Source organism: Malus domestica, chromosome 12, assembly GCF_042453785.1.
Source record: "Malus domestica chromosome 12, GDT2T_hap1".
In the NCBI taxonomy this organism is placed as follows: Eukaryota; Viridiplantae; Streptophyta; class Magnoliopsida; order Rosales; family Rosaceae; genus Malus; species Malus domestica.
In genome coordinates this window covers 23,701,056-23,724,082 of record NC_091672.1, presented here as the reverse complement: position 1 = coordinate 23,724,082, position 23,027 = coordinate 23,701,056, and the positions used below count along the sequence as shown (strand labels likewise).

Below are 23,027 nucleotides of genomic sequence, written 5' to 3'. Positions count from 1 at the left end.
CTCTCCCTCCCCATCTTTTTCTCCGTCCAAGGCAACCCAGTCCCCAGATCATCCCAATTGCCATCCAAACCCAGAAATATAATCTTGGCCTTACTCTGCCACAACCCGTAGAAGCAGTCCAGGAGAAACATGGTGGTGACTGATTCTTCTCCAGGAGCAGTTTGGTGGAGTTATGAGTGAATGACCAAAATACCTACAACGAATCAAAAGAGGAGAGATCGAATACAAAAGCTGTATGGCGAAGCGTTGCATGTCCGTTAGATCTGTGTTTGAAAATGGTTTTAGGAGACCAAGATTGGGAGTCGATGAAGCCGAGGAACTAAGTAGAGAAGTGTTGCCTCTCGGCAATGAGCTCGGCGATAAAGCATCTCGGGGATGGGCAAATTTGAGGTCTCGTGATTGTGGGTTCAAGGCGAGGGGGGAGAGGGTGGTGGTTGTTTGGTGGTGTAAGAGGGAGAGCGGGAACGATGTGGTTGACGTCTCGTGAAACAGAGAGCAGAGAGGGCTCTTAGCTAGTCCTATGGTTTTTGGGGACTCTCGCTAAGAACCTCTAGCAACATCCTTAGTCTAGGTTAATCCCAACTAGTCTCATTAACATTAGTCCCGTGCAACAACAAAAACAGGACTAGACTAATAGTTAGTCCAGTCTCACTTAACGAGGGCAAACAAACTCCACCTTAAAGATTACGAAGAAAGACTCTTAAATTCTGAAAAATCAGAGTCACGACCCACTAAAGTAAAAGATGCTTGGTTTCTTCGAGGACTCGTTGGCCGAAGAATAATTTACTTGCGTAGAGCTGCATTCTACTTAAATAATAATAATTTATAAATGGCTTATAGATTAGTTGGTAAGAATATTCGCCATTTCACCCAATGTCATTTCGTCTCTCTCCCAAAAAATTGGAAAAGAAAAACTAATAAAACTGGTCAAAACTTAATAAAAAATGAAATATACGAAGCAGCCATAGTTTGTCGAGGTAAAAGGAAAAGGTCCATCATCATTGCCTCTTTAAGCTAGAATCGCATTCAGTCACCGGTCGGAGTTGGGATGCTGCTATGACGCCGATGGGCCAGGCCGCCGCCGCCGAAGTGTACGTGCCGATGACCCTTCAAGCATGGCGGGGTCTCGTGAACTGGGTGGGCTTCTTCTACCAGATTATTCTTCAGATCCTGAGAGGCGCGCCTTGCCTTCCTCACCTGCTGTCCTGCATTTCTTCCTCTTCTTCTCCTGCTTTCAGGCCTCTGCCAGTCGCCGAAGTCCCTCTCAACGACTTGTCGTCCTCCGCCCACGTCGAAAACGGCGTCGTGGATGGTCGCCCAGTCGAAAAGCTCACGGTGCGCTTCTTCAGTCTCCATCTCCTAGATTTATTATCACAGTTGTTAGTTTTTACTGTTGGAAGTTGATTTTTTTGGCCTTTTTCTTTCTGGAGTAATTATTCAACTGAAATATGCTCGGATGTAGTTAATTATGCGAAATCACAATCTGGATTATTCGCTTTGCTTTATAAAAAAAATATAAAAAATCTGGGTTATTTGCAAAAAAATGAAATTTTTATTTAAAGCGAAATAGAGTTTGGAAGTAATTTTAAAATTACGGAACCAATTCTAGTAAAAATCCAAGTGGATAATCCAAAATCAATTTTACTAAAAACGTTTTCCGTCATTTTAAAAGCACTTCCAAACAAGCATCCCCTTGGTGGTGTTAATTTTTTTTCCTTTGGATTTACTGCTAGAATTTAAGTGATTGGATTTTGTTAATTAAACATAAAGGTTGGAACTTTTAGGATTGTATGGTATAATTTTGCGAGTTGTTAAGGTTGAAGTTTATGCTTGGCGGACAAATTTGACAACACTTGGTTCAAATGACATGAATATGCTAGTTTTTTTCCGGGTGACGGGTTTTGATTACTAATGGATTTTGTAATGGAGGTGGTTCTTGATTTGGATGAGACTCTAGTGTGTGCTTATGAGACATGAAGTGTGCCTGCAATTGTTCGCGCTCGAGCAACGGAAGCTGGGATGAAGTGGTTTGAGATAGAATGTCTATCTTCAGACATGTAAATGAAAATTCTGCAGGTTCCGGCCAAATCCGTTTCGTCATACTGCTTCCAAGGCCAACAAATTTGACCTCGGAATATATTACGACGGCCGTCTTATGAAAATAGTTTGGTTCATCGACAGTGTAATGTTAGCATGTAATCTCTTGATTTGATAGTTTTGTTTTAACGAGGCTTTTAAGATAATACTGCAACATAAACTTAGGGCCGGTTTTGGACTGCTTTAAAATATGTTTCAGAGTGTAACTTAACAAGTGCTTCAAGGTTCATAGAAGTGCTTTCTAACTATCACTAGAGTCAACAGTTAAACTTGAAAAGGGCTTCAAGGTCACGGAACCGCTTTATGAATAAGCACTTGGACTTGTAGGAAACGCATTTATGAGCGAAAGAACTTTGGTACACAATTGAATGTTGCCTATTATGCATCTCTCTTACTGTAACTATTCTAAGAAAGCGGTAAATCTGTTTTACATGGCTATGAGTTCGGAACTATTGCGGTATCCCCCATCTGAAGTTCAACTAGCACTAGATGACTCCTTTGGTTTCTCTGTGACTGCTTCCTTTTCCGAGTTGCTTGCCTCCCCAGCCTGGGACTGACTTGACTGTGCCTCGGTCTGAGACTGACTTGTTTGTGCCTCGGCTTGAGACTGACTTGTCTGTGCCTCGGCCTGAGACTGACTTGTATGTGCCTCGGCCTGAAACTGACTTGTCTGTGCCGCAGCCTGAGACTGACTTGTATGTTCCTCGGCCTGAAACTGACTTGCCTGTGCCACAGCCTGAGACTGACTTGTCTGTGCTGCGGCGTGAGACTGACTTGTCTGTGCCGCAGCTTGAGACTGACTTGTCTGTGCCGCGGCTTGAGACTGACTTGTTTGTGCCGGAGAATCGGAAACAATTCCCAAAACTACCAATATCGACCTGAAAAAAAAAATCCAAACATCAGAGCTGACCCTCCCCATTCTAGAGATCTTTAATGTCAAATGAGACAAAAGGAATTTTCATTCACCTTGGAAGGGAAGATCGGATGTCTGGTTGACTAGCATGAGCAACCAACGGTCCTTTCAGAGCTGCAGTTCTCTTCAGTGCGTTTTCTAGCTGTGCTGGAGGTAGCTGAGACAATAAATTATATACCATCAGCTCATACAGATGTGAAGAACACTTGTTTCAAAGTCCAAATAGATTATTTAGGATAAACAATTTCATTGTATATTAACTTCAGATTTTCTTCCCTCTAGTGAGCAAAATAGTCCAATGAGCGTGCTGTTTATTATCCATTTAGAAGATCGCCAAAGAGAATCACAAAATCGGGCTTCTAGTGCAAAAAGTAGTGATAAAAGATTGCAAGGATAAAGAAGCAACACTGTTGAAAGCAAAGACACACCTGAAGCAGCACGGCAAATGACTGAGGTTTTGTCAAGAACGTACACTTTAAGAATCCCACCCACAACTTCGGGTATTTCCATATCTACAACATGCCATCAGTCACATAAACACGCCACACGTAATAAATGAATAGAAACAAAATTAAGAAACTGAAAACTTACCTGCTTGCTCACAAGCCGAGACAGGATCTCCATTATAAAATCCACCTATGTTATTTATTGACAAAAACTTGCCAAGTCAGTAACAGATGTTATAGTTTCTTATTCCCCAAAAAGCAGTTTATTATCCCTAAAAGCAAAATCAGCTGCACTACTCGAACTCGTAGTTTATTTAATTAATAGATAACTTTTTCTGTCTATAAGTTATGATGACAACATATCAGTCAGACCAATTACATTTAACGAGGGGGAGATGAATATGATTGAATTTCTCAGCAGCATACGATTTGCCGTAGGATTGTTGTGGTCCAACTTGCCTAGGCGCTCCTTGTGTAAAGGAGTGATTCCTACCAAGAATCGCACTAGTGTGATGCCGGTAATTTCTATCCATTTATTGTAATATTTCCATGCTGTTCCTTGAATTTTCCTATTTTTCCTCAATTCTCAACAATTTACAGCATGCATCTCACATGTTAAACAAACATCAGTAATCATAGTCCAAAGAAAGTACTAAATGCATGTATTTTCCTTCTTGTCCTACATCAGTTTAAGTTTATAACGATTTATTCAGATCTTACCAGTGCAGGAAAGGCACCTATGGCTTGTAATACAGTACGCATAAACAGTAAAGGAAGAGGAATCTGCTCAACCTGCAAGTAGGAAGCTTGATCATCTTTAAGTTCTGCTTGAAAGCGGTGAAAAAGAAAGATAAGGAAATATCTAATGGTACAAACCAACTGATTCAAAACTTTGGCAAGAACTTGTTGGGTGAATATCTGCCTCTGCTCAAAGCAGGCATTGCATGCATCTGTGACCTGCTCACCAAAAAAAATATTATTCAACCATTCATTATTGCCACTCAGAGAGATTTCCAACCAAGAAAAAAAAAAGATGACATGCCTTCTTTAGTGGAATTCCATCTCTGTCGGGATCAATTCCGTGGATAGCAATCAAGATTTCAGCTGGAGCCAGAAGAGGACCAGACTGGGATGATCCCTGTGCAAGGTTGATTAAAGATCAAGCAACGAATAATAGAAGTATTTCGCAAGCATATTAATAGCAAAATTTACATGTGAAAACATCTGAAGGATTAAAAATGTATGTCTCTAGATTGGGTGAGCAAGTCTCTTGTCTGTAGAGAAACATGTGCGAATAAATGAAAAGAAAGAAACCATCATGAACACATCAAAGAATACAACAACAAAGCCTTTTCCCACTAAGTGGGGTCGGCTATATGAATCCTAAAACGTCATTGCGCTCGGTTCTGTGGAACACGTCAAAGAATAAAAAAAAAGGTCGTACCCAGTGCACAAGGCTCCCGCTTTACGCAGGGTCTGGAACACGTCAAAGAATGATGCATAAAATTTGTAACAAAGGAGCTTTGAAATATCTGATAGCATGCACATTCACGAATGGAATTATAACTGATAATAGGGTCTTACAAATAATTTATCACAAAGTGGGGCATGGGAAGCAATAGTATAAAAGATTTGAGGTCACAATTGTATCAGAAAATGACAAGGATCATTGAAAGATTATGGCATTATCTTCTCATATTGTCTGTAATAACTAATGACCCATATGAAACAGAACAGTCTTACACTTAGAATTCATAAATTGCCAAGAACTAACAAGGAAACATAGATACCTGTAGTATGCGAGCTAGTGCTGCTTGGAACTTATCCAGTTGAAGATTCATAAGTTGGGGAAATATAAGCAAAACCTTAAAAAAGAAAGCTTATTAGATCATTAACACCAAAATAATAAAGAGCCAACTGACTTAAAATCAGTATGAAACATTCTAAGTCTAAAGAATCAAATGCAAGTAACAAGAGCTGGAAAGGTTCATCCATAATATACCAAGTACAAGATAGCAAATTGCGTTTAAAGTACTAAGATCTACTATTGTGGCAGTTATTTGGATTGTGGATAGAGAGAAATAACATAACCTTCGATGATGAGTAAGTTAAATTCTACAGGAGAGAAGCATGTTATTGGCACCTTTATGGGCATCAACGCTAAAGCATTTTATAGTATATTCCTTTAATTTAACTGATATTCATTGACAAGAGTTAAGATTCATGAATAAATTTGTAATCGCTTTCTTGTAGCTTCAGCATTATTTCTATCATACACAGAAACCTTGTTCGTCTCTTCCAGTCCATCATTTATCTTTCCTATCAATATTAACCCAAGAAGAAAAACAGTTTACGCTATTTCAAAAGAGCACAAAATGTAGTTGATGGAATAGTGTAGTACCCTCAGCCACTCTCAAATATTATAACAAGAAAGGCATGTAACAAGAAACATAAACACACACATCACATGGTAGTGCTATTATGAAAAGACAGTGAAAGGGATGGAACCTCATCTTTAGGCAGAAAGGGTAATATTGGAATAAGAATCTCTATATCCTGTAATCATTCATAAACAACAATATATAAGCTAATTTTCCAAAGAAAAAATAAACCATATATAAGCTAACAGTGTCATTTAATTTCAACTGTCATACAGAAATGATAAACGTACCTTCAGTTTTGAATCATATAGCTTTCTAACAGTAAAAATCAGTTCTTGAGAGGGAACTGTTCCATCCGTCAGGGTATGTAAAACCTGATTCCATTAAACAGAAGAGATGTTATTTGTTATTGGATGGTACTGACAAAACTGTAATGTTGTTATTACAAACCTGCATCAGGAGATTCTCGCTTCCAGTTGGAGGATCAGAAATAATTTCAAGAAGATTTGGTGATGATCCCATAGTTCGTACAAGTATTGGAATTTGGCGTTGAACCGCCTGCACTGCCCCATATAACTGATGAGAAGAAAAACATCCTCATGGGGAAGGAGTAGCAAGCCCTATGCTAATTTCTACATCAATATACAATTAAAAAGAACTAAACCTGCTTGATGGCCTTTGATGCGCTTCCGTAAACAACAAATATTTGGCGAAAAAGGGAATGCTTCTGCCAATTGAGGTTTTACCAATCATGTTAACTTCAATAAAAATAATATTGAATATTTTAATAATTAATTAATGGACATTAAAAGCAACTCAGCGTTTGATAATAAGATAAAGTAACACCTTTGTACAAAGAGCAAAATACAATGACAAACACCGCTGGGCCTCAGCAATTGAGAGGGACGACACATTTTGAGAACTGAATGACTGATGATTATCAGAGGAGATATCTTTACTGTTACCACTCACTGATGGAGGTTCATTGGAATGTTTTTCTGAATCAGAATCCTGAGGGAAAACCATTTAAATGTTAACTCTCTGATTCATAACAACAATACAAAATATATTTGATAGAAACCCCACATCGACAATGCAAAGATTAGAACCTTCTGTAATTCATATTTCGATCCTTCAGCATCTATCTTTTCAGTTGCATCACAACTTTTTAGAGAAAGCAACTTTTCAATAGCGAAATCTTCTATTCGTTGGGCAATAAATGACAGAGGATAAAGCTTGTTTGCAACCTGTTAGACAAAGCAACCCATAATGCAAACAAAGTTAGAACCATACAGTTAATTTGTTGAGCTAATAGCAAGTTGTGAATAAGTACCAGACGTATAGCCTTCATGCGCACTTCCTCCAGATGATGGACTGCACTCTTCCAGAGGAAAAATAGAACACAGTCAGATGAAATAAAGGAAAAAGAAAAATTCTTTAACACCGAATGGTATAGAGGAATTTCAGAAATGGGAGTAACGTAGGGATAAAGGAAAGAACCTGTAAAGCAATTTTTAAGCATGGATCTCGGAGAGGAGGCCTTAGCAAAATCAGGCTCCAGACAATGCTAAGACCTTGAGTCACTCGATCCCCACCTTGTGTTTCCTTCTCGGTTTTGTCGCAGTTTCCAGGTGAGCACATGCACTCCAAGAATTTCAAAACTGAATCTGGTAAATAAGGAACCTCACCAAGCAATCTGCTTAATGACTTGTCCGATGGTGGAAAAGAATCTCTAAGTGTATCCACCTGCAATGAAATGAAAGATATTATAAAATGTTCTTCGACATTTGTAAAGAAAAAAGATGGTTAATAATATAGAGATAAAAGCACACCGCAGTTGAAAGGAACATTTCATATACAGAAGTAGCAGTTGTCGAAGAAAAGAAATCGCGTTCCTCTTCTGCCTCTCCAAATAACCTGTATAGGACACGCAATGTCAACTCGTGTCCCTGAAGAGATTCCAGAGTCACTGTCAGTTATTATATATGCCAGAGAATCACAAGAACACATAGTTAAACAACTACCATCCTTTTTCTTTAACAACTAATATCTATTACTAATTTAATATCTATTAAAAATATTTGGATGAGTATCTGCAACAGAAATGAATTTCATCCCAGTATCCATAAAATACGGTAATTTATTACAGATGGTATTATTCCAAGAACGTGAGACACTTTGCACTAACATCTGGTAATGTTACCAGGTATATATAGTTCTTAAAATTTCTACAATCGAAACACGTAACTGAAATGGAAGCCATCTAAATTCCAATACATACCTGAGTAGCATACATCTATTCAAAGGGAATTATTAACTCCACTCCTCAAACAATCAAAAAATTTCAAACTTCCATAAAACAGATCATCCTTTTCACCACCCATTGTGTCCAAAAGACTCAAACTGAGTTTTCAATTGTAATAAACCAAAAGTGCATTCTTGTATGTATCAAATTAACATGATAGAGAAAAAAATACAACTATATCCTAAAATCACCAAAACCCGTTCACATACCTCATTATTCGTATAATCTGCCAAGATATGCTTCTGCAGCAGTTTCCATGGGTCTAACTCCAAAGGGAACTACAAAGATAAATCAAATTTTGGTTCTGTAAGAAACCACAGCACTGAGAAAGTTTTCATCGAAATTAAGAAAATGACATCATACAGTTAGCCTCCACTAAGAATGCCTAGATTCAGCCGCTACCCGTAACACCAAAAACAAAGAAAGAAAAACTAAAAGGGGCTTAAGAATAAAATAAATAAATATCTGAAAAAACAATAACTAGGATTGAAACAAGGAACAACAATTACAGCCGGCGCAAATTACAATTAGCCACATATAAGAAGCTTGAATTACTACCTCAACTCCTAAACTTATAAGGAGAGAACATCGTATTTGGGAACCTCCTGCAACGGCTATTTGCTTGTATGCCTCGATGATGCGAGTAAAAGCCAACTGCTGCAACCAATCCTTCTCTTCATCAGAAAGGATAACAACCGGTGCCGACATCTTGGGCAGGACAAGATGATGGGACAACCCAACTGAAGTTGCTGTCGAAGAAAGCACACTGACATCTGCAACAGCTGCTCGTGGACTAAGCTCCTCAGACTTATCAGTTGATAGTGATGGAAGTAGATTAAGTGGAGTCCTTTGACCCATACTGGTAACTTGCTCTTGGCATGCATTTTCTACCTTAACACTGGTAACTTGCTCTTGGCTTGCATCTTCTACATCCATTAAGGTTGATGAGGATGCAATGATGGGTTCTGATCCACTATTACAAGCAGAATCCAGTCCAGGTATTTCACTCTCAAGATATTCCATATCATGATCAGATGGAAGTGATGGGCAACCATGCTCCATTTCAGATGAAGCTGGTAAACGCATAGGTAAGATGGCAGTTTCATCTCCAAAAACATAATCCATGCCAGTAGATGCAACACCGCTATCAACTACATCTGGTACCTGTTCTTCCTCCTGTTCGGATTTCTGCAATTACCATAAACATTGCAATTCAAGAAAAATAAGGGGAAAAAGGGGGTGAAAACCAAAATGAGAATAGAAAACTGTACCACTATATCACTGGACACTGACTGATGAGCATCTAGGAGTGCAGCTATAGGAGGGAAAGTACTTGTAAGTGAAAGAACATCAGCAATAAATGATGGTGGATATTTAACTCGAGAATCACCGCCGACTATATGCATGTTCATCAGAGATTCATCTCCTTCATCTCCAAGAAGATTGGGTGGAAGGTTGCACATATTAGCCATCACTACCTCTGCTAGCAAGTCAGCAGAGATACTTGAGATAAGAATTTCCAAAGAACCAACAGCTTTTTCACCTTGAGCAACCAATGCACCAAACATAGCAACAAGTTGCTGCACAGGTCCATTATCACCGTCTCCTCTAGAAGTGGTAGTTCCACTTGAAGAAACATCATCTAGAGACGCAGAAACATTCCTTCCTACCTCTTTAGCCGAATCCCCAGAGAAACTAGATGTCGATTTGGCACGCTTTCCTGATACATCTTGATCCACTGCAAGATCACTACCATCAAGTGCTCCTAACCGTTTCTTCCCAAAACTACTTTGCACAGCATTAGTTATTGTAATAGTTGGCTTCTCTTCCTGCAAAACATTAAGCTCATGTTCAAGACGCTTCAAGATACATGTATGCCAATGGCCCAATGTGTACTTTTGCAAGAGCATCCACTTTTTGTATCTCTACAGATCCAATGTAATATAAAATAGGAAGGATACCTTAGTAACTAGAGAATCATCTAGCCCGTCTTCCACACTTCCATTAATCTTGCATTCTTGCTGGGTGGCTAGCTCTACCAACCCTCCAGCTTGCATCTTTCTCAACGCACCAACCAAACGATCCCGCCACTGCAGAATGCAAACTCCATTATTCAGATTCTTTATACTAAAGTAAATCACACAAAGGAGAAACCAGATTCAAGAAAACAAACAGTGTGGTATTTCAACAGATAATGAGAATAATGAAACCTTTTTTTTTTTCTGAAAAGAAAATAGAACGAGAAACGGTGTTGGCATCATCGTGGACAAGACCTTGGTACAAGATGTTGTAGATGTCAAGAGGGTAGGAGATAGAATCATGGCAATCAAGATTGTAATAGGACAAGAAGTTATCAATGTGATTAGTGCGTACGCACCTCAAGTAGGGTTGGATACGAGTTCGAAGGAGAAATTTTGGGAAGATCTTGGAGACTTGGTGCAAGGAATTGCTCAGACGGAGAAGTTATTTATAGGAGGAGATTTAAATGGACACGTGGGCAGGGAGACAGGCAACTATGGAGGTTTTCATGGTGGCCATGGTTTTGGGGAGAGAAACGAGGATGGGGAAGCTATCTTGGATTTTGCAATGGCATATGATCTCTTCTTAGCCAACACCTTCTTTAAGAAGAGAGAAGAACATGTGATCACCTACAAGAGTGGGTCGTCAAAAACACAAATAGATTTTCTTCTAATGAGGAAAGGGGATCGTATAACTTGTAAGGATTGCAAAGTTATACCAGGAGAGAGCGTGGCTAATCAACATCGCTTGTTGGTGATGGATGTACATATCAAAAGAGTAAGACAAAAGAACAAGACTTGGAAGTGCCCAAGGACTAGATGGTGGAATCTAAAAGAAGAAAAACAAGCCATTTTCAAAGAGAAGGTAATCACCCAATGTGTGTGGGATAGAGAGGGGGAAGCTAGCCAAATGTGGGATTCCATGGCTAGTTGTATCCGAAAAGTAGCAAAAGAGGTATTAGGAGAGTCCAAGGGCTTTGCCCCACACCAAAAGGAATCTTGGTGGTGGAATGAGGAGGTACAAACAAAGGTGAAGGCTAAGAAGGAATGTTGTAAAGCCTTATACAAGGAGAGGACCGATGAAAATGGTGAAAGGTATAGAAAAGCGAAGCAAGAGGCGAAGAAAGCTGTCAGAGAAGCTAAGTTAGCGGCTTACGACGATATGTATAAACGACTAGGTACCAAAGAAGGAGAGTTGGATATCTATAAACTATCTAGAGCAAGGGAAAAGAAGACAAGGGACCTAAACCAAGTGAGGTGCATCAAGGATGAGGATGGAAAGGTTCTTGCTACAGAGAATGCGGTTAAAGACAGATGGAGAGGTTATTTTCATAATCTTTTCAATGAAGGACATGAAATGAGTGCTTCTTTAGGGGAGTTGAGTAACTCAGAAGAGTGTAGAAACTACTCTTTTTATCGGCGAATCCGGAAGGAAGAAGTGGTTGTAGCTTTGAAGAAGATGAAGCATAAAAAAGCAATAGGCCCAGACGATATACCAATCGAAGTGTGGAAACTTTTGGGAGAGACAGGTATAACATGGCTCACTGACCTTTTCAATAGGATTTTGAAAACGAAGAAGATGCCAAATGAGTGGCGAACGAGCACTTTGGTGCCTATCTACAAGAATAAGGGCGACGTACAAAATTGCATGAACTATAGGGGTATTAAGCTAATGAGTCATACAATGAAGCTCTGGGAGAGAGTCATTGAGCATAGATTGAGGCAAGAGACACGGGTTTCGGACAACCAATTCGGGTTCATGCCAGGGCGCTCAACCATGGAGGCAATCTATCTCTTACGAAGATTGATGGAAAGATATAGAGATGGGAAAAAGGTTTTACACATGGTCTTTATAGATTTGGAAAAAGCGTATGATAGGGTCCCAAGAGACATTCTTTGGAGGATTTTAGAGAAGAAAGGAGTACGAGTAGCATATATCCAAGCTATAAAGGATATGTATGAAGGAGCAAAGACTGCCGTAAGAACTCATGAAGGACAAACCGAAAGCTTTCCCATAACTGTAGGATTACATCAAGGCTCATCCTTAAGTCCTTACCTTTTTGCGTTGGTAATGGATGAGTTAACAGGACATATTCAAGATGATATTCCTTGGTGTATGCTTTTCGCAGACGATATAGTGTTGATAGATGAAACTCAGGAAGGGGTAAATGCAAAGCTTAACCTTTGGAGAGAAGTGTTGGAATCTAAAGGTCTTCGCCTAAGCCGATCAAAGACAGAATATATGGAGTGCAAGTTCAGTGCAAATGGAGGTCAAAACGAGTTAGGGGTGAGGATCGGAGATCAAGAAATACCAAAGAGCGACCGTTTTCGTTACCTAGGATCTATCTTGCAAAAGAACGGAGAATTAGATGGAGATCTCAACCATAGAATACAAGCTGGATGGATGAAGTGGAAGAGTGCATCCGGCGTGTTGTGTGACCGCCGTATGCCACTGAAGCTCAAGGGAAAATTTTATAGGACGGCAATAAGGCCGGCGATGCTGTATGGCACAGAATGTTGGGCGGTGAAACATCAACACGTACACAAAATGGGTGTAGCGGAGATGAGGATGCTTCGTTGGATGTGTGGGCACACGAGAAAGGATAAGATTAGGAATGAGGATATCCGGGGTAAAGTAGGAGTAGCCGAAATTGAAGGAAAGATGAGAGAAAATCGGTTACGGTGGTTTGGACATGTGCAAAGAAGGCCTACTGACGCTCCGATTAGAAGATGCGACTATGGGACAGAGGTTCAGGGCCGAAGGGGTAGAGGAAGACCTAGGAAAACTTTGGAAGAGACTCTAAGAAAAGACTTAGAGTACTTGGATTTAACGAAGGACATGACACAGGATCGAGCACAATGGCGTTCTAAGATTCATATAGCCGATCCCACTCAGTGACTTGGATTTTCCAAGTCTCCAACCGAGAAGTTTTCTTCACTCGGGAAATTAAGGGAACACTACCCCAACCTACATGCTCCACTCAGAAAGCTTCAACATACAAGCTTCAACAAAAGAAAATTCAAAGAACTTAGCGAAGAAGGCTTTGGTGTATTTAACACAATACGTTGAAATGAAGGAAAGCTTATTTATTGATATCCCCGATAAGCTACAAATATATACATATACATGAGTCAAAATAAACACACAAGAGGGAGCCTTCACAAAGGTTGCTTAGGAGAAGTCTCAGCAGTCGGTAGAGCCCCAGAAAGAGAAGGCACCGGAGGGGGATCATTTGGAGCCTCAGTAATGGACAGAACCCTAGAAGGAGGAGGCATCAGAGGTTGATCATTTGGAGCTTCATTACGCGGTACAGCCCCAGAAGACGAAGGCAATAAATGCCTTTGGAACAAACCCACAAATCTCTGATGATCAAGTAAAACCTGACCATCAGTTTCCTTCATCTGGTCAAGCTTCCTCTTCATGTTTGTAGCATAGTCATGTGCGAGCCGGTGCAACTGTTTATTCTCATGCTTGAGCCCTCTAATCTCCTGTTTGAGACTCATCACTTCAGCCGCCAATGATTCAACTTGGCGGGTTCGAGCAAATAGGCGTTGGGCCATATTAGACACAGAACCTGCACACTGAACACTGAGAGCCAGCGAATTCTTAACAGCTAACTCATCAGACCGTTTGGAAAGTAGTCTGTTATCTTTGGGAGTGAGAAGGTTGCTGGCCACCACCGCAGCGGTCATATCATTCTTCATCACGGAATCCCCAACGGTAAGAGGACCAGTAGGGGAGACGAAGGATGGGCGTCATATGTTGTCTGGAGAAGGCGGGGCTGCCTCTTCAACAAGGTTCAAGTCAAAACGACGGTCGGAGGGGCCAGACATTTTCAAAGGTGTTGAAGAGAGAAGAGGTCGGACAAATCAAGATCTTAGAAGTGCAAGAATGAAGCATCTACTGGTGGAGATTCAAGTGTGCTTTGGAACTTAATGCCAGCCCCTATAAAAATCTGCACTCGACGGAGCTTCAGAAATCGAAGAGGCGCCTGCTCAGAAATCGAAGAGGCGTTTGCTTTCTCAAAAGCTGGGCTGCTTAGAGATCACGAGGGTTGATCTCAGAAATCGAAGAGGCGTTTGCTTTCTCAAAAGTTGGGCTGCTCAAAGACCACGAAGGCCGATCTCAGAAATCGAAGAGGCGCTCGCTTTCTCAAAAACTGGGCTCCCCAGAGACCACGAGGGCCGATCTCAGAAATCGAAGAGGCACCTACTTTTCCAGCCTTGTCAGCACCTGTCACACGCACACTCAGCTTTGCGGAAATTATGAGCATTCTGTCGAAGACTTCTGGGGAAGTAGAAAACACATGAATCTTACTGTTCAATCACCCACTTCCCACACGCAACAATAGCTCATGGGTACCACAGATAACTTTGCCAAAGTTCTCTGCCAAAGTCGAGCACGTGAAGCTTGCAGCTCCCACTACATCGCTGTAACCAAGAAGGGTAAAAAAATAGCAAAGAAACAGCACTAACAAAGTTTAGACCCATAAATTTTGAAGGTCTAGCTACCATATTATTACCCACAAGGGTAAAGGAACAGTACCACTGCTGGATAATTGGAAAGTCCCTGTGTGTCAACCTCTGTGCTTCGTGGCAAGGTAGACTAGCAAACATGCCCAACCTTTACTCACATTCGAGAAAACACTCCCAATAAGATTGCTTGCTCCAAAATCGAAGAGGCACCGTCCTCCGAATCTCGAGAGCCAGACTCCCAACATGACTACTTTCTTAAAAATCGAAGAGAGGGTAAAGGAACAGTACCATTGCTGGATAATTGGAAAGTCCCTGTGTGGCAACCTCTGTGCTTCGTGGCAAGGTAGACTAGCAAACATGCCCAACCTTTACTCACATTCGAGAAAACACTCCTAACAAGATTGCTTGCTCCAAAATCGAAGAGGCACCGCCCTCCGAATCTCGAGAGCCAGACTCCCAACATGATTACTTTCTCAAAAATCGAAGACACTGCTCCTCGAATCTCGAGAGCCAGACCCCCAGCATGATTGCCTTCTCAAAAATCGATGAGGCATCGTTCTCCGAATCAATCGAAGAGGCGCTCGCTTTCTCAAAAGTTGGGCTGCTCAGAGACCACGAGGGCCGATCTCAGAAATCGAAGAGGCACCTACTTTTCTAGCCTTGTCAGCACCTGTCACACGCACACTCAGCTTTGCAGAAATTATGGGCATTCTGTCGCAGACTTCTGGTGAAGTAGAAAGCACATGAATCTTACTGTTCAATCATCCACTTCCCACACGCAACAATAGCTCATGGGTACCACAGATGACTTTGCCAAAGTTCTCTGCCAAAGTTGAGCACGTGAAGCTTGCAGCTCCCACTACATCGCTCTGACCAAGAAAGGTAAAAGAATAGCAAAGAAACAGCACTAACAAAGTTTAGACACATAAATTTTGAAGGTCTAGCTACCATATTATTACCCACAAGGGTAAAGGAACAGTACCACTGCTGGATATCGAAGAGGCACCGTCTTCTAAATCTCGAGAGCCAGACTCCCAACATGACTACTTTCTCAAAATCGAAGAGAGGGTAAAGGAACAGTACCATTGCTGGATAATTGGAAAGTCCCTGTGTGTCAACCTTTGTGCTTCGTGGCAAGGTAGACTAGCAAACATGCCCAACCTTTACTCACATTCGAGACAACACTCCCAACAAGATTGCTTGCTCCAAAATCGAATAGGCACCGCCCTCCGAATCTCGAGAGCCAGACTCCCAACATGATTACTTCCTCAAAAATCGAAGAGACACTGCTCTCCGAATCTCGAGAGCCAGACCCCCAGCATGATTGCTTTCTCAAAAATCGAAGAGGCATCGTTCTCCGAATCTCGAGAGCCAGATACCACAGACCACTTTTTCAAAGTGCTCTGACAGAGTTAAAACATGTGAAACTGGCAACTCCCACTACCGTGCTATGACCAAGCAGGGTAAAGGAATAGCATTACTACTTGTTGTTAGGGAGACTCCTATATATGTCGACCTCCATCCCCAACGGACAGGCAGACCTGCAAAAATGCTCAACCCTTCATCATATCTGAGAGGGCACTCCCAACGAAGCCTTTCGAAATATTCAGCTTTCTTTCCCCCCGATAATACCTCTGCAAACAAGCTATACTAGAGCAAGAATATCTCATATCATCAGGGTTAAAAGCAAGAGTATCCCATATCATGCTTTTTCCCTGTCTTTTCCTTTGGCCTTGTTTTTACCTGCAAGACAAGGAGAAAGAGAGCAATCAGTCAGCACTTGGAATCAAGCTTCCAGCCAGGAACTGACTGCCTGGAACCCCTTACCTGATTACTTACCTGGCATTGCTCTCGAGTACTCATCTTCAACATCTTATGTTTCCAGGGAAGATTCCGCATCTGCTTGAGGGACAGATAGGGCAAGTGCGAAGGATACAAGGAAGCATGTGGAGACAAGCGTAACAGCACACGTGCCGATACATCCATTACTCTGTCAAAAGCAAAAGTATCCCATATCAGCAGGGTTGAACGTACTCTAGATTTGATGGACTTGTTTTGACCCTCAAATTCTTCAGTCGGCCTTATATTCTGGAGGAAACCAGAAAACCCTCCAGCTCAGTTCAAGAATAAGCCTGTGGAAAGTTACTTCTTCAAAAGCAAAAGTATCTCATATCATCTCTTCTCATTTTTCTTCTCTTTATCCTTCATGCTGCTGCAAGATGGGGAGAAGGTGAACAATCAGTCGGAGCTCTGATTGCTTACCTTGTCTGTCACCTCTTTCAGCAGACCCCCTAGCTCGGCGACTTGGGGGACTCCTACTACATGGTTTGTATCGCGCTTGACCAAGCCTGAAACTACAAGTAAGCTTCAAGTGAAATTGATACATTACCTTGTGCATCTCCACCAGTTAAAGATACCACCCCCTGGATGGAGGAAGAGTACTTCCAGAGAAGATGCCACATCTACCTATGAGACAGATAAGGCAAGTCAAGACGACACCACACTCCGATACTTAGAAGTTTCGTGATTACGAGATCATTCTCCCACAATATTTCCTAATGTCATTTGTACTAAATCATTCACTTGTACTCACTAAAGGAGAGCTTGAACCTATGTACTTGTGTAAACCCTTCACAATTAATGAGAACTCTTCTATTCCGTGGACGTAGCCAATCTGGGTGAACCACGTACATCTTGTGTTTGCTTTTCTATCTCTATCCATTTATATACTTATCCACACTAATGACCGGAGCAATCTAGTGAAGATCACAAAAAGCGACCGTTTTCGCTACCTAGGATCTATCTTGCAAGAGAACGGAGAATTAGATGGAGATCTCAACCATAGAATACGAGCTGGATGGATGAAGTGTAAGAGTGCATCCGGCGTGTTGTGTGACCGTCGTAGGCCACTGAAGCTCAAGGGAAAATTTTATAGGACGGCAATAAGGCCAGCGATGTTGTATGGCACAGAATGTTGGGCGGTGAAGCATCAACACGTACACAAAATGGGTGTAGCGGAGATGAGGATGCTTCGTGGGATGTGTGGGCACACGAGAAAGGATAAGATTGGGAATGAGGATATCCGAGGTAAAGTAGGAGTAGCCGAAATTGTAGGAAAGATGAGAGAAAATCGGCTCCGGTGATTTGGACATGTGCAAAGAAGGCCGACTGACGCTCCGGTTCGAAGATGTGACTACGGGACAGAGGTTCAGGGCCGAAGGGGTAGAGGAAGACCTAGGAAAACTTTGGAAGAGACTCTAAGAAAAGACTTAAGTACTTGGATCTAACGGAGGACATGACACAAAACCGAGCGCAATTGCGTTCTAGGATTCATATAGCCGACCCCACTTAGTGGGAAAAGGCTTTGTTGTTGTTGTTGTTGTAACCTTTACTGAAAGAGTTTGTCTGATAATTCCTTTAGGTTGGAAATCTTTTGGGTAAACACTAATCAATATTCACTATCACTGATCCATTGCTAAACTAAATAAGATGGTGATAGAAAGCTTTTCCCTCTTTTGTTATAAAATGTTGAACATACATGTGCAAACCGTTCATATCAATCTTCTAAAAAGCTAAAGTTTTATAGAGTAAGGCCCTGTTTGTTACACCTCCTTAAGAGGGACAGGCTTAAATAACAGTCCTATGTTTGGTATGGTCAAGGACTGCAATAATGAGACTAACATGGATTAAGAGAGGCTTTGCGCCTCACTAAACCCCATCATCTAATCTTGAGCCGAAGCTTGGTATTAAAAAGTACAAGCTAGAAAGGAGGACGATGGCCTCACCCCACCACTTTCCTGCATGCATCTTGCTCTTCCTCTCTCTTTTCTCCCTTCATCCCTCTCTCAATCCCCGCCTTTCTCTCCCATTCTCTCTTTGAACCGACGACAAACCTCTTGGCTCCAAATCTGGGTCAACCTGGCGCAGGCCTCCAGCTGTAGACAGGTTGGACTAATTGGCGAGGAGATTTAGGTCCAGATCTGGTGGGCGATTTTAGTAGGGTGTTCCAGTAGACTCTGGTTTTGGTTTATTGAACAAAGGAAACAAGTTAAACAGAAATTGTCGTAATGTGAGGCACTGAAACATGTGATGGTAGTTGTTCTGGTGTATTTCTTATATTCAGAAAGCTCTGCACTTGCACCAAAATACCATCAAGAATTTCACCTAAGCTGAAACTCAAGAACACCCAGATCCTCTCTCTATCTCTCTCTCTCGTGGATATGGACTCCCCCAACCCAAATCAACCGCCACCAACCCACCACCACAAATACCTACAGAGGACGATGGAGAAGACAAATGTCAAACCAATTACCAGATAGGTTTCCAAACTAGAATTCCTATGGATATTTTGTACCAAGTTACCGAACAGTCTGAAATGGAATAGAACAATTGGTTTCCAATGATCGATAGCAGCTCCACCGAACGGGACAAGCAAAGGGAAAATTCTATGGGGTTTATCTACAATCCATTGTCGGACAGTGCGCACTCAATAACAATATCATGGCAGGCACATTTTCATGTTTTGTAGAAAGTTCTTCAATTGTAACAACATCCTTACTGAAAGAGAGAGCAACTATCATTTGTCAAAACAATTATTCCTTTACACACTGGAACCTAATGATCTTCATAGCCACATGTTATCAAGCATTTTTGAGCAATTATTCATTAACTTTCACTGCCTTATTCATAAGTAACTGGTACCACAACCACAGGTATATCAAGAACATTTTACACAACAAAAGTCTTAAGGTTTTTAGTATAGAATGATATCAAACAACATACCGGTGCAGCACCCTGGTGTGTACATTTTAAGCAGGTGAGGAAGGCATTTTTTAAGGCATGACGTGGCCCAGAAACATGTACCCCGTTAATGACATTGCTTGAGGGATCAAATCCAAGTAATACAGGCAAAATGCGACCATAGAATGCAGGCCTCTTCCTTGCAATTGCTGAAAGACTGGCAAGACATGTCATATAAAATAAAGAATAAGAAACTTGCAGTAAAATGTAAGCAAGCAGACACAAATGGTTACAATTGTACCCAAAAAAAAAATACAAGGAAGCTCCCACCCAATAAATACTATATTTATAATTTACTATTTTTTTACAAAAGAATATTGGACATCACAATCTACTCTCCTTCGAGGATATTTTGTCCTCGAAATTTGCATAACCCTACTGCTGTCACTATTATCTTCACCCTACCTATGATCCTAAAATACAGTCCTCTTGTACATAACAATCAACCACTTAACTCCTTTATAAGTTGACATATACCCAACATATAGGTCATCACGCCACTCAAAGAACAATCCTTTATAAATTTAAACATCATCTCATGGGGTAACTGTGTGATATCAGGAGACATAGTTATCACTTATCAACACCCATGACCTAGGTTCATGCATAGGGTATGTTTAAACTTTTTTGTTAACAAACCCTCGTGAAAAAGGAGCGGAAATGAAAAGGAAATTCCCTTACAACATGCACTTCCTCCTATTATTGAGAGGCAGTGTTTGTAAAGTGAGAACAATTTTTACACCTTCTACTTTTTTTATGGACCCCACTTAGTGGGATAAGGCTTTGTTGTTGTTGTTACTTTTTTCATGGAGAACACCTTCTTTTGAGCTCCAGAGATGGTTTACAAATATTAAATCTTCAAAACTAGTTTTAAATTACAGAGAGTCATCTAAACCTTATCAGCATTTAAATTTAGGATACAAGGACTCTATGGAGTAACATGTAACATCAAAATTGCTAGAAAATTGAATATGACCCAAGAAAGCCAAGATACCTGTTAATAAGCACAACGATCACTAAGTTACCAAGCGATTTCACAGTTGGGAACCTAAGTTGATCAAGCAATAAACCCAAACTTTTACTAGCCTCAATTGACAAATCTCCAACATTGAGCAGAGGATGCCCACCACGAAGCCAAGATACATTAAATTCCACTAAGTCCCCTACAAAGCGGACAAGCATTCTTGATAAGCAAAAAACAAACCATTTCAGTTCTGAACCTGAAGAACAGAGACAAATTTTATTACCTTCAAGAGCAGGGGGGCCTGGGGAGCCATTAGGATCAGGAGTATAAAGAAGAATGACTGACTCAACAAATTTCAGTGCTCGCAACCTTACTCCCCCACTTCCCGGCTGGTAAGCATGATACAGTGAATTAGACATCAATGAAAATCCGATCACATGTTATTGTTAAAAGAATCATTTCTTACCCGAAAAGCTATAGAATATATTTCATCCTTCAGCTTTAACACACATGCCCAAGCTGACTCGAGCGAACTGTCCAATTCACTAGCATGTAGACCCTGAAAGGTTAACCAGTAATAAGGGTGTCGATTACTACAAACTCAACTTGGATTTACATAGTCAATACTTAACCATAAAATGTAACATGAATTCCCACAGTAGCATCAAAAACACCGTTGGTAAGCATTACACAACGTTCAAGTTCAACCAATAGAATTACCTGAATCGAAACCTTTTCGAGAACGCAACGAAATAAATTACTCCCGCTAGTGATCGCCTGTCGAGCAACTGCCGGGGTTTCATCACTCAAAACATCAATTAACGAGGGTACAATGTCTGGCAACAGTTCTACGTGCATCAATCCAATTTCGCCAAGCATTCTACATTTCGAAAACAAAAGGGAAATTTCTCAATTAATCACGCTACAATAAACTCAAAAATAAAAATTAAACTAGTACAAACTAGGGTTTGACAAAAACGCACTCAGTGGCAAATTTTCGGACCGGGCTGAACCGGTCGGACTGAAGCTCGAAGAAGCGAGGGAGGAGTTCGGAGAGCAAATCAGGGTCCTGTTGCCGGACCAAATCCTGCTTCGATTGGCGCAAGCGGTCGAGCTTCGAGGGAATATCGGCGGCGAAGATGGCGGAGTCCATGAGACCCGCGAGCCTTTCGTGGGAATTGGCGGTCATCATCATCCCCACCATTGCAGAAACGAAAACCCTAATTATTTTTTTTCTCACAGTCGAGACGGTGAGATGGTGGGATTAATATCTGGTCCGCGCATAGAGAGAGGAAAAAGGGTGGGAAGTATGAAGCGGAGAGTACAAATTCGCGGCTCGTGACCGCGGACGGGCAGAGGAGTATGTCGAGTTTCACTTTTAATTTAACTCCCTGAAACTTTCGCACGTATCTTACTCTGTTTTTTACCATCAAAGTTCGTTAAAAAATCCCATTTAAATTTTTTTTCGAGCTATAAATAAAACATATTGTTTGAGACATGTTAATAGCTTTATACGGATTTTGAATGGCTTTGTACGCATTTTGATTGCAGAGATGAAAGTGAGATGCAAGTTGAGTTTTTTTAAATTGTTGAATTTTAAGAAATAAACAAGACTCGAGTTGAATTTCAAGAGGTTAAAAGGTAATTAAGCCAATAGGAAAATGAAGCTAAAAATTAACATATTTTTTTGTTAAGGTCAAGCATTGTATTTAATTTATATATTTGCAAACGTGAATTAGGTTAGGTTTATGTGCTGTATTTTGTATCTAAGTTAGAATTCTCCTTCTCGCAACTTATGTTCTTTAGGGTATATCTTTTTTATATATACGGATTTTACTAGGATCAACCACTTACATGCCTTGCACAACAATCTTCCACACTTGCATCCACATTTCCTTTTAAGGGAGGAAAATGATTTGTCACTTTATCTTTTGTTTCTTGTTCTATAACATAAAATTATAATAAGAAAAACATTTCAAACGTAGTATTTTATAAATTACTTCTTACTTTGCATTCGTTTGTCTTTTCCCCTTTCTCCAATTGAATTCTTGAAGTCCAAAACCAACTAGTGAAGAATTCTCATAACTAAAATTCTGATTTTCAAGATTAAATTTTCGAGAGATTTTTTAATGTGACAATTAAATCAACACATGAAATTATCCATCTAATTAGTAACACCACGGACCACGGCTATTAAAACTTCTCAGAACTCGAACTTCAAATTATCCACCTAATTAGCAACACCACGGCTGTTGAAACTTCGTAGAACTAGGACTGGGCCGTTGACCCAAACTCCAAACTCAAACTGGGGCCGATGATCCAAACTCAAACCCGAACCTTATCCTGCATAGAATTGGGAGTCAAACACTCCAGCCCAATTCACCACTTGGGGAAGAAAATCACACCTAATATTAACGGTTCCATTAAAAGTGCTTTTTTAAAACGTTTTTGATAAAAATATTTTTGAAACAAATTTTTAGTAAAATATCATCTAATTAAGAGTTCGTTTGAATGTGCTTAAAATGACTCTCAGCGTTTTTGATGAAAATATTTTTATAACTAATCTTTAATAAAAATGCAAGTAAATTCTGAAAAAATGCTTAAAGTGCTTCTTGGAGCACATAATT

The 23,027-nt window shown here is 40.6% G+C and overlaps 1 protein-coding gene and 1 long non-coding RNA gene across 3 annotated transcripts; one reads left to right on the top strand and one right to left on the bottom strand.

Moving 5' to 3' along the window:
- The first annotated feature begins 971 nt into the window (after nt 1–971).
- On the top strand, nt 972–2,276 carry LOC108175136 (uncharacterized). Its single transcript, XR_011573782.1, has 2 exons — nt 972–1,335; nt 1,930–2,276. It is a non-coding gene; the product is annotated as an uncharacterized lncRNA (long non-coding RNA).
- Nucleotides 2,277–2,418: 142 nt separating this feature from the next.
- LOC103452952 (uncharacterized) lies at nt 2,419–21,813 on the bottom strand. Of its 2 annotated transcripts, none has more exons than XM_070809325.1 (27): nt 21,384–21,813; nt 21,121–21,280; nt 20,867–20,959; nt 20,684–20,789; nt 20,431–20,599; nt 19,419–19,593; nt 10,104–10,232; nt 9,414–9,971; nt 8,701–9,330; nt 8,352–8,420; nt 7,670–7,786; nt 7,338–7,583; nt 7,171–7,218; nt 6,947–7,084; nt 6,684–6,848; nt 6,502–6,564; nt 6,288–6,395; nt 6,128–6,211; nt 5,965–6,012; nt 5,247–5,321; nt 4,499–4,582; nt 4,333–4,413; nt 4,177–4,248; nt 3,602–3,646; nt 3,439–3,522; nt 3,064–3,167; nt 2,419–2,975 (listed from the first exon to the last, which is right to left on the bottom strand). In XM_070809325.1, exons 1-27 carry the CDS (start codon nt 21,602–21,604, stop codon nt 2,573–2,575), a joined length of 4,275 nt encoding a protein of 1,424 aa, XP_070665426.1. In that variant the 5' UTR covers nt 21,605–21,813; the 3' UTR covers nt 2,419–2,572. The 2 variants fall into 2 exon arrangements, with proteins under 2 accessions (XP_070665426.1, XP_028945484.2); XM_029089651.2 differs by having other exon boundaries at nt 4,499–4,594; nt 21,384–21,792.
- Between the last annotated feature and the right edge of the window lie 1,214 nt (nt 21,814–23,027).

Coding starts and splice junctions, on each gene's coding strand:
- LOC103452952 (XM_029089651.2), bottom strand. CDS start 21,604: ATGGTGGGGATGATGATGACCGCCAATTCCCACGAAAGGCTCGCGGGT. Junction 6,396..6,501: donor CATCAAAGGCCATCAAGCAG/GTTTAGTTCTTT, acceptor GGGGCAGTGCAG/GCGGTTCAACGCCAAATTCC. Junction 6,013..6,127: donor TATATGATTCAAAACTGAAG/GTACGTTTATCA, acceptor GAATGATTACAG/GATATAGAGATTCTTATTCC.